The following is a 12,538-nucleotide window of genomic DNA, read 5'->3' as shown; positions in this document are numbered from 1 at the left end:
GATAAGAAGCATTCCGCAATGATTTTCTTTCACTCAAAGACAGGTACTTCTAAGGTGATTACATCAGCCATCCATAGAGCTACAACTGTTCGTGAATGGTTCATTGAATCCGTCATTTCCGCATCTATAGGACATTTAATAACCAGACTTCAAAAGGCACAATCCCTTCTCATCAAATGTACCTGGACAGGAAATGATATTGATTAAAAAATGACCAAAATGTGAAGTAATACCATTCAGATACTAGTGATGTCGACAGCATCACATATCTAGGTTTCAGTCGAGGTACACAGTAGCCCAACATGTTATTGGGTCAAAGTTTCTAATATTTGGGCCTGGCATGGCCAAGCGCGTAAGGCGTGCGACTCGTAATCCGAGGGTCGCGGGTTCGCGCCCGCGTCGCGCTAAACATGCTCGCCCTCCCAGCCGTGGGGGCGTATAATGTGACGGTCAATCCCACTATTCAATAGTAAAAGAGTAGCCCAAGAGTTGGCGGTGGGTGGTGATGACTAGCTGCCTTCCCTCTAGTCTTATACTGCTAAATTAGGGACGGCTAGCACAGATAGCCCTCGAGTAGCTTTGTGCGAAATTCCAAAAACAAACAAACAAACAAATACTAATATTTAGGTCAGTGATTGGGTATTAATTATTATGCAATTATTTAAAGAATCTAATAAAAGACGTTACAATCTGATTACGGATTTACAACGCTAAAATTAGGGATTCGATTACCCTCGGTGGACTCAACAGATAACCCGATGTGGCTTTGCTATAAGGAAAACACACACACACAATCTGATTATGTTTGAACACTGTGAGATGACAAATATTTATCGATGCGCGTGGAGTTATTTTGTGTTTTACAGAAACTAACAACGAACAAACAACAGTGTCTTATTTCTGATAAAAATAACTCTAATATGGTTTATTTTCGAAATACTTATTTAGAAAAAAATAAAAAAATGAAATCGGCGGCTTTGAAATAAATTATAATACTATTTCTAAGTAATATAGGTAATGTACAGTGAAAAAACATGTTCACGTTTTCTTACAAACGTAATGGGGGCTATCATCTGAAAGTAGGCCTCGTTCTTAGCCACTGTGATGTTCGATTTGTAGTAGGAACACCGTTTTTGTTTTAGACATAATTAATTGCATGACAACGAATTATCTTCCAATACAGCTTAGTAGCCAGAAGTTTTAGCATAAACCATTAGATCGTGTTATGTAGTTTCAGCGATTTATCATTTGTCATCTGGAAAACCTCAAAGTACACTAAAGTGCTTTAGTGCGATAGTAGTTCGAAATTTTGAAATCATTTTTCATATTTTAGTTTCTTAAAGAAAGAAAACACGTACTTTTCAGTTTCTTAGTTTTTGAAGTTCGACCACAGCGATAAATCACTCTTAGACTAAACCTTTTTTTTTTTTTCACTTACCTTGAATGGTAACTTGAGCGTTCATACTATCTTCTCCAAACTCATTTCGTGCTATACATGTATAGATGGCGCTATCATCTCTCGTAGTCGAAGGAATAGTGATTTCTGCTAATTTTCCTTCTGGTGTAGGGTCTTCTCTGTATATGTATCTGTTTAGTGTAATATATTAAAAATAACTTTAACATAAATAAAACTCAATCATATTAACGCATTTCAAAACGAAACACTGACATATGTTTATTATGACTTTCGATACGAATATTTCATGAAATAATTATATTAATCGCTTTCAAATATATTTATTTAGGCCCGGCATGGTCAAGTGTGTTAAGGCGTTCGACTCGTTATTCGAGGGTCGCGGTTTCGAATCCCGGTCGCACCAAACATGCTCACCCTTTCAGCCGTGGTGGCGTTATAATGTGACGGTCAATCCCACTATTCGTTGGTAAAAGAGTACCCAAAGAGTTGGCGGTGAGTGGTGATGACTAGCTGCCATCCCTCTAGTCTTACACTGCTAAATTAGGGACGGCTAGCGCAGATAGCCCTCGAGTAGCTTTGCACAAAATTCAAAAACAAACAATACATTTATTTACATATTTTGTAAACTTACATACAATTTTTAAAGCGACCGACAAATTAAAAAACAATTTATTTATGTCAAACACGACCAATCGGGATAATATATTCCACTTCTTTTAGAAGAGAGAAAAAAAAAAGCATTAGGTAAAATTGTTCCCTCTTTCCTTTCCATATATCAGCTAGTCACACCTTAGTGTCACGAGTGGTGACGTGTATGTTTAATTAGTCATACCCTCTTGGCATCCAAACAGAAATAGAATCTACGTTGTAATGTAGCTGTGTCAGCGTCTCCTCTGTACAGCTATTGAATGAGGCCGTCTGGAGGGTTCACCTATTTTAACCACAGTTGTGTTTTGTCTGTCAGTCAGTCAGTGGAGATTAATATGACGTCACATAAGGAACGCTTAACGTTGCAATTTGTACTGCCACGAAGAAGAATTATGCAATCCGTACGTTATAACGCAACGTGACATATGAACTTTAAAAGCAAGAAATAAAAATATTTGTTTCTCTTAATTGTTGTTTTATTTACTTACGAGAACATTTAGGCCCGGCATGGCCAGGTGGGTTAATGTGACGGTCAATCCCACTATTCGTGGCCCAACAGTTGGCGGTGGGTGGTGGTGACTAGGTTTCTTCCCTCTTATCTTACACTACTAAATTAGGGACGGCTAGCGCAGATAGCCCTTGAGTAGCTTTGCGCGAAATTTAAAAAACAACAAAACAGAACACTTTCAGTGGTCCTGCACAGGTACATATAATAATATTTTGTAGGACTAAGGAATGTACGCTTCAGTAAGTTATATTTATTCCACACTCTTGAAATAAGTTAGATACTATAAAACTACGAAAACCATTAATAATTTTCACCCTGTACTTGTGTGAAACAACTAATAATTATAAAAGAAAATCAATGATATATTTGTTTTTTATTTCGCGCAAAGCTGCACGAGGGCTATCTGCGCTACCTATCCCTAATTTAAAAGTGTAAGGCAGATAGTTATCACCACCCACCGCCAACTCTTGTATTAGTCTTTTACGAACGAACGGTGAGATTGACCGTAAAATTATAACGCCTTAACGGATGAACATGTTTGATGTGACTGGGGTTTAAGCCCGTAACCCTCCGATTATCACTCGAACACCCTAATCAATTGGCCATTCCTGCACCGAGTTCAATATGAAAGATTCTGTTGTTGTTAAGGTGAAGGAAACGTTTATCGCTATTTGTTTTTCTTTCGGCAATTTCAGTTAGAACATAAATATTATTATATTATGACTACATTAATTAAAATTATTAGATGGTATTTTACTCTAAAAAATTTATGCACAAACATTCTTAGAGTTTCACGAAACTACTTTGAGAAACTCATCAAATTTTTTAAATGTTAGAGCGCACGTAGTTAAAACAAAGTTGTGTCATTCAAACGTCCAGCCTTCGTATTTTTTGATATGCCCAAATAAGTAAATATTTAAACGGTTTCTTAATTTGTAACTCTTTGGGACTTTTCCTTTTTTTCCCTTCCAAAGAGGCTCTGGCATGGCCAGGTGAGTTATAGCTTTTGAGTCGTAATCCCAGGGTCGCGAGTTCGAACCCCCGTCGGATCAAACATGCTCGCCATTTCGGCCGGGGGGTGTTATAATGTTACGCTTAATCCCACTATTCGCTGGTAAAAGAGTTGGCGGTGGGTGGCGATGACTAGCTGCTTTCCCTTTAGTCTTACACTGCTAAATTATGGACGGCTAGTGCAGATAGCCCTCGTGTAGCTTTGCGCGAAATTCAAAAACAAACAAACCCTTCCAAAGAATAAGACAATACTGGCCTTTGGCTACTCGTTTGTAAGGTGTCGAACACCATAAGTTGTGTTACTAAACTGTATCTAAAAACTAATCCTTATCTGTTTCTTTTCTGTAAATATTTTCTTTAATTCCGTATTCCAAGCTTTTGTCGGCTCGTGGGAAGGAAAAGTAAGATTGAAACAGTGAGGCTTTGAAACAGAACATTATCATCATAACAATGATATTTGTCACAAAATAGAATATTTTCATAAATAAAACTCGAAGGTGATTTGTTAAGATATTGTGGTTTTCTGAATAGGTAAGTCAGAGCCGTGATTGTACGTGTGATTGTTTACCCAATAAACTTAATACTTCTGAATATGGCAAAACTTTCTAAGGCTGCCTTTTATAACAACCGAAAAAATGTTTTTAAATGAGATGGTCGACTATTCTATTCACTAACCTGTATGCGGCATAATACGAAGTAATGTGCAATGAAACATTTTATTGGATATTCTACCCATTTAATTATTATCGCATTTCACTAATACGCTAATTGTTTACAACCATTGTTATCATATTTCACCAATACACTGGTTGTCTGCAACAATTGTTATCACATTTCACCTTTACGCTGGTTGTTCACAACCATTGTTATCATATTTCACCAATACACTGGTTGTCTGCAACAATTGTTATCACATTTCACCTTTACGCTGGTTGTTCACAACCATTGTTATCATATTTCACCAATACACTGGTTGTCTGCAACAATTGTTATCACATTTCACTTTTACGCTGGTTGTTCACAACCATTGTTATCATATTTCACCAATACACTGGTTGTCTGCAACAATTGTTATCACATTTCACCTTTACGCTGGTTGTTCACAACCATTGTTATCATATTTCACCAATACACTGGTTGTCTGCAACAATTGTTATCACATTTCACCTTTACGCTGGTTGTTCGCAACCATTGTTATCATATTTCACCAATACACTGGTTGTCTGCAACAATTGTTATCACATTTCACCTTTACGCTGGTTGTTCGCAACCATTGTTATCATATTTCACCAATACACTGGTTGTCTGCAACAATTGTTATCACATTTCACCTTTACGCTGGTTGTTCACAACCATTGTTATCATATTTCACCAATACACTGGTTGTCTGCAACAATTGTTATCACATTTCACCTTTACGCTGGTTGTTCACAACCATTGTTATCATATTTCACCAATACACTGGTTGTCTGCAACAATTGTTATCACATTTCACCTTTACGCTGGTTGTTCGCAACCATTGTTATCATATTTCACCAATACACTGGTTGTCTGCAACAATTGTTATCACATTTCACCATTACGCTGGTTGTTTACAACCATTGCCATCACATTTCACCAATACGCTGGTTGTTTACAACCATTGTTATCATATTTCACCAATACGCTGGTTGTCTGCAACAATTGTTATCACATTTCACCTTTACGCTGGTTGTTTACAACCATTGCCATCACATTCCACCAAAACACTGGAAGTTTCACAATTATTGTTATCATATTTTACCAATACGCTGGTTGTTTACAACCACTGTTATCACATTTCACCAACACGCTGGTTGTTTACAACCATTACCATCACATTTCACCAATACACTGGAAGTTTCACAATTATTGTTATCATATTTTACCAATACGCTGGTTGTTTACAACCACTGTTATCACATTTCACCAATACACTGGTTGTCTGCAACAATTGTTATCACATTTCACCTTTACGCTGGTTGTTCACAACCATTGTTATCATATTTCACCAATACACTGGTTGTCTGCAACAATTGTTATCGCATTTCACTAATACGCTAATTGTTTACAACCAGTTATCATATTTCACCAATACACTGGTTGTCTGCAACAATTGTTATCACATTTCACCATTACGCTGGTTGTTCACAACCATTGTTATCATATTTCACCAATACACTGGTTGTCTGCAACAATTGTTATCACATTTCACCTTTACGCTGGTTGTTCACAACCATTGTTATCATATTTCACCAATACACTGGTTGTCTGCAACAATTGTTATCGCATTTCACCATTACGCTGGTTGTTTACAACCATTGTTATCATATTTCACCAATACACTGGTTGTCTGCAACAATTGTTATCACATTTCACCATTACGCTGGTTGTTTACAACCATTGCCATCACATTCCACCAAAACACTGGAAGTTTCACAATTATTGTTGTCATATTTTACCAATACGCTGGTTGTTTACAACCACTGTTATCACATTTCACCAACACGCTGGTTGTTTACAACCATTACCATCACATTTCACCAATACACTGGAAGTTTCACAATTATTGTTATCATATTTTACCAATACGTTGGTTGTTTACAACCACTGTTATCACATTTCACCAATACGCTGGTTGTTTACAACCATTGTTATCATATTTTACCAATACGCTGGTTGTTTACAACCACTGTTATCACATTTCACCAATACGCTGGTTGTCTGCAACAATTGTCATAACAGTTTACCAATACGATGGTTATTTCACAATCATTGTTTTCACATTTTATCAGTACAAGTGCATTTACAAGCTACTGTCCAGTACTGACAAACTAAAATTATATCAGGGCTACTAATTCATGCCTAAGAGATGATTTTCAACTTAAAGTATTGTTTAATGTTTCATAAAGGTATCTTCTATTACTATTGTTCAGCCCAAAGCTACACACAGGCTATCTGTTATGTGTCTCCTCATGTATCGAGCTCCGAAATTTAGTCATCAATTTTATTCCTGTATCGATATGCGTTAACACAACACAGCAAAACAAAGTTTTTAATTCTTGAACACTGTTGGGTGTCCTTACAGATTTGTGGCTGCTGATCACGAAAATCACATCCATATTTGCCCATCACGTACCGTTTCATCGAAATCTTCAGTTTCACCAGGGCATTGCTACAATGGAAAAACGATATTAAGGCAACTGGAATCCGTCAATACTTGCTGACTACTGTTGGACACTGCAACGTGATGCACCGGACATTGAATACAAACAAAAATCAGGAGCAAAACACTTTTAATTATGTTGAACTTAATAGCGTATTAGAAATATACACGCAATTAAATACGTTATTGTCGCTAAGCAGTTAACTGTCTATTTTTCAGAGTTCCTACGTGATGAAGCAAAACCAAAACTATATTTGTGCATACTCACCAGGTACCTGTCACAATCAGCAAAATCATTTTCAGGAAGCAAAACTTTTCAAAAAAATTGTTATGCAGTGTAATCAATTATTTGTTTGTTTTTTATTGACTTTCGCACAAAGCTACACGAAAGCTATTCTCGCTAATTGTCTCTAATATAGCAGTGTAAGACTAGAGAAAAGGAAGCTAGTTATCACAATCCACCACCAACTCTTAGACTATTCTTTACTAACTAAATGTGGGATTAACCGTACTTTATAACACTTTAACGACTGAAAGGGTTTTGTTTTGAATTTCGCGAAAAGCTACTAGAGGGCTAACTAAACAACCTGTTACAGTTTGAACTACTATAATTCTAAACTATACAACGTGTTACAGTTTGAACTATTATAATTCTAAACTATACAACGTGTTACAGTTTGAACTACTATAATTCTAAACTATACAACCTCTTACAGTTTGAACTATTATAATTCTAAACTATACAACCAGTTACAGTTTGAACTATTATAATTCTAAACTATACAACCTGTTACAGTTTGAACTACTATAATTCTAAACTATACAACGTGTCACAGTTTGAACTATTATAATTTTAAACTATACAACCTGTTACAGTTTGAACTACTATAATTCTAAACTATACAACGTGTTACAGTTTAAACTATTATAATTCTAAACTATACAACGTGTTACAGTTTGAACTATTATAATTCTAAACTATACAACCTGTTACAGTTTGAACTACTATAATTCTAAACTATACAACGTGTCACAGTTTGAACTATTATAATTCTAAACTATACAACGTGTCACAGTTTGAACTATTATAATTTTAAACTATACAACCAGTTACAGTTTGAACTATTATAATTCTAAACTATACAACCTGTTACAGTTTGAACTATTTAATTCTAAACTATACAACGTGTCACAGTTTGAACTATTATAATTTTAAACTATACAACATGTTACAGTTTGCACTACTATAATTCTAAACTATACAACGTGTTACAGTTTAAACTATTATAATTCTAAACTATACAACGTATTACAGTTTGAACTATTATAATTCTAAACTATACAACCTGTTACAGTTTGAACTACTATAATTCTAAACTATACAACGTGTCACAGTTTGAACTATTATAATTCTAAACTATACAATGTGTCACAGTTTGAACTATTATAATTTTAAACTATACAACCTGTTACAGTTTGAACTACTATAATTCTAAACTATACAACGTGTTACAGTTTGAACTATTATAATTCTAAACTATACAACGTGTTACAGTTTGAACTATTATAATTCTAAACTATACAACTTGTTACCTACCGTAACTAGTGCCACTGAAGTGAACTTTTCTTGTTCTAAATCGATACTTTTTTTCTTGTGAGGAAAAATTTAATTCTAGTAAATAGTTGCTGCAAGAACGCCTTAGATACACCAAGTTAACGTAACATATGCCTAGGCCTTAGATACACCAAGTTAACGTAACATATACCTAGGCCTTAGTTACACCAAGTTAACGTAACATATACCTAGGCCTTAGTTACACCAAGTTAACGTAACATATACCTAGGCCTTAGATACACCAAGTTAACGTAACATATACCTAGGTCTTAGATACACCAAGTTAGGCCTTAGATACACCAAGTTAACGTAACATATACCTGGGCCTTAGATATCTAAGTTAACGTAGCATCTACGTAGGCCTTAGATACCCCAAGCTAACGTAACATCTACCTAAGCCTTAGATACCCCAAGTTAACATGAAGTTGGTCTGATCCTGAGAAATAGAGTAACAATACTTTTTTTTTCTGGGGGTAAATTCTTACCTCCTTTGGTCTGATGGACTAAATTTCTTTCCATTTTTAAGCCATTGTATAAATATGGGTTTTTCTCCAATACTGTTACACGGAACTGTAGCTCTCTCTCCTTTCTGTAGAGTCTGGGTTGAGAACTTGGACCGGAAATTTGGAGGACCTATTTAGAGAAACTCACAATAGATACAAACGAATAAAATGTGACTCTGTTGTTAATAACTCTGTTAGATGTTTGTGACAACGACACATTAAACATATGCATATACAGGCGTTGAAGTATTGTCATTGTGACAGTTATAGACGTATTGTCGTTATTACAGATTTAGAGAAAAGTCCGTGGATAATTCTACAAATTATGACAGTTCTACGAAAGGGTATCTAAGGCTGTCTTGAGGGGTAACCTGTTTTATCTACTCGAATCATTATATAGTAGTGTGTTGTCTGTCAATCAGTCAGTATACACTAATATGACGTCACATAAGGGACGCTTAATGTTGCAATTTGTATTGTCGTGACGTCAGTAAAACGTAAGCATGGCATGAGTCATTAGAATAATTATGCACTCTGTAAGCTACAAAATAGAAGGGCATATGAACTTCAAAAGTAAGAAATAAAATATTTATTGTTCTTAACTTTAGTTTTGTTTACGCTGGAAATAGAACACTTTCGAGGATCCTGTGGATGTACATGTAGTTACAGGCGTAGTGTTTTAGTAGTGATGTTTACAGAAGTAATATCGTCGTTGTAATGTTACAGACGTAGTGTCGTCATTGTCATATTTACATACGTCTTGTCGTCGTTATGACAGTTGTATATGTAGTATCGTTATTGTGTCAACTATAATTAGTTTTGTAGTTAGGACAGTAACAGACGTAGTGTTTTCACGGATATATCTTTTAGGCATAGGTTGTTCCTGTGTTAGCTACAGACATAGTGACTTTATAGCTATACAGTGTAGATGTGTAGTTTCTGTGTTAGCTACAGACGTAGTGTCGTCCTTAAGACAGCTATAGACGTGGTGTCATCGTTGTGACGTTTATGGACGTTGTGTTAAAGGAAACCAGTCTTCAATTGAACAAATATCTTAAGATGTCTTTTAAGTTGTGTTGATGAAACGAATTTCTAAAAATGTTGTTGAAATTTAAGTTCTGTTAAATGGTTCTCACCTCTCTTTGTGCTATCGGTCGACAAATTTCAATTGCTCTTTTATGCGAGCCACATGTTTTCTTCACTTAAACATGTGTTTATGTAACTGGATTGGTTGGTTTGGAATTTTATGGCGCAAAGCAAGTAGGTTATCTGCGCCCTTGTATTATACCAACTCATAAACACTTAGTATGGTTCACAGAAGGAAAACAAAACTAACACACAACTTACTAGAATAGTTATTAGTCACAAGTGGTAATTGTACAAACAGGTAACTCCATACAAGAGGTTACCACTTATGTAATAAACTGGAGGGAAATAGAACTAGTCCACGAAATCCATTGCATACGCATGGGCCATTATTTGTTCTGGAAATAACATAAATAACATAAATAACAAAAAACATACTCCTCATTTCGGTATATTTTGTGCGACAACGGGACACGAACTATGAGCTATCGGCTTCAAAAAGTGAGCATGCTACTAACTACGTGCTCCCCGCTAGTACAGCGGTATGTCTCCGGATTTACAACGCTAAAATCAGAGGTTCGATTCCCCTCGGTGGGCTGAGCAGATAGCCCTTTGTGGCTTTGCTATACGAAAAACACATATTAACTACGCCACAGCCGAGGTCGACCGATGGAGATATATTGTCTATCAGGTTTGATTTCCGTTCGTAAACCATGGTTGTAAAACTACATATTAGAATCCAACGTCCAAGAACGACTTACACCTGAATCATCAATTATGTTCTTCAGACATGTGGAAATACCTTACTTCATAACGAAATAGAGTGTAAATAGCAAAAAAATATATTTAGTTGTTTTTTTTATCAGTTAACTTACGTGTTCAACCGAAATTAAATTCACTGTATATGTAAATGTTATAACGCTCCCATATCCAGGTGTTAACTGTAATATAACTGGTAACTGTTTATTGTATGTATGTACGTATAGATGTGTTGCTAGGTAACGAATCACACGATACAGCCAATAATCGATCTTTCCTCCACACAAGAAGGATTTAACAAAAATCTACAGGACCGTGAGAACTTATATACGTGTATCTACAGACGTGTACTATACACCCAGTAACTAGCCATTCCTATACGCTAGAACAACTCGTGAACAAATTCAAAGAAATGAGGGGATTTGGGGGGGAAAAAAACCCAACAACAACAAAAAAACGTATTCTGGATGATTCCTGCACGTGATATAGTTCTGTGATTAAAATATCTCTGTGCTACCAATAAACGTATGATATACGTGAAACAAGTTTTGATTACTCAGCACGAGTTGATTCAAAACGATCCTTCAAATAAAGTCAGAAGATGTAACCAATGAGGCAACAGACACCTGGGTAGAAAATTAGATGGACAAAGACGGACAAAATTTACAGAGGTTTATCCAGTTTCAATTTAAAAGATTTTCTGGGAATTCATGACTGTTTTAAAAACGAGATGCGATCAAAGAAATATTTTATTGTCCAGTTTGTTGGACAGTACTTACTGTGGACGGTTAAGGATATTGCTGAACTGATTGGTTGACCTAAACCATTACTGGCCTCACAGAGGTACAAACCCTCATCTTCTTTCCGGACACTGGTAATGGTCAAGCTGCCATTAACTAAAATATACACTCGTGAACTGCTTATTATAGTGTTGTACGCTCCAGGTGGCATGCCTAAAAAAACAAACAAACAACATAACTATTATTAGAAGGACAACAAAAATAATTAAAACAGTTTATAATAATCTTGTATAAAAGTACCTTACTGAATATATATGTACCTGTATGAAACTAAACACAAGAAATACGTGATAAGTTAATACATCAATTTATTGGAAGTATGGAGTATCGTGAAATAAAAACTTATTATGGGTAGAAACATCGGATTATTAATTACGTACGTTCCTAGTTGAGTGTGTTTCGGATTCCTGCTCTAAACGTTGTGAGTTCGATACCAGCTCACGAAATGTTCTCGTGTTCTAGAATAAGGCGTTTTGGTCTTCCCCACTGTATAATGGTCACTTGCGATGGACTTGCTGTTGAAAGTGGGCTCAACAACGATTGCAATGTGCCTCCTGCATACGGCATGGTTCGTTTTGAATTTCGCGCTGTGAGTCCTTAATTAAGACTAGAGGGAAGAGAGCTAGTTAGCACTACCCACCGCCAACTCTTGGGCTACTCTTTTACCAAAGAATAGTCGGATTGACCCACACATAATAACGCCCCTACGGTTGAAAGGAGAGCACATGCTGCATACACGGGATGGCTTTTAGTAATATTTTCGGTTCTAATTAATATCGCACAAGGTTCAGTCAGCCTAAATCTAAATCCGTGCATTATTTTAAAAATACGAATTAGTTGTATTAATAATGTTCCTTTGTTTGACAGTGAAGGCCCGGCATAGTCAGGTGGTTAAGGCGTTCGACTCGTAATCTGAGGGTCGCGGATTTGAATACCTGTCGCACCAAACATGCTCACCCTTTCAGCCGTGGGGGCGTTATAATGTTACGGTCAATCCCACTATTCAT

General features: G+C 36.1%; 1 protein-coding gene across 6 annotated transcripts in view; it reads right to left on the bottom strand.

Annotated features, from left to right (window-relative positions):
* The window catches only part of LOC143233529 (cell adhesion molecule Dscam1-like), a 122,566-nt gene that overhangs the window by 49,444 nt on the left and 60,584 nt on the right, over positions 1-12,538 (bottom strand). For all 6 annotated transcript variants that reach the window (XM_076469838.1, XM_076469841.1, XM_076469839.1 and 3 more), the window contains exons 6-8: positions 11,511-11,684; positions 8,869-9,016; positions 1,439-1,587 (exon numbers count right to left, since the gene is read on the bottom strand). In XM_076469838.1, coding sequence (XP_076325953.1) covers positions 1,439-1,587; positions 8,869-9,016; positions 11,511-11,684 — 471 coding nt within the window. The remainder of the gene's footprint in view (positions 1-1,438; positions 1,588-8,868; positions 9,017-11,510; positions 11,685-12,538) is intronic.

The sequence above is a fragment of the Tachypleus tridentatus genome, chromosome 12, assembly GCF_004210375.1.
Source record: "Tachypleus tridentatus isolate NWPU-2018 chromosome 12, ASM421037v1, whole genome shotgun sequence".
Lineage (NCBI taxonomy): Eukaryota > Metazoa > Arthropoda > Merostomata > Xiphosura > Limulidae > Tachypleus > Tachypleus tridentatus.
The sequence above is the reverse complement of the archived record's forward strand: the minus strand, read 5'-3'. Positions and strand labels throughout refer to the sequence as shown.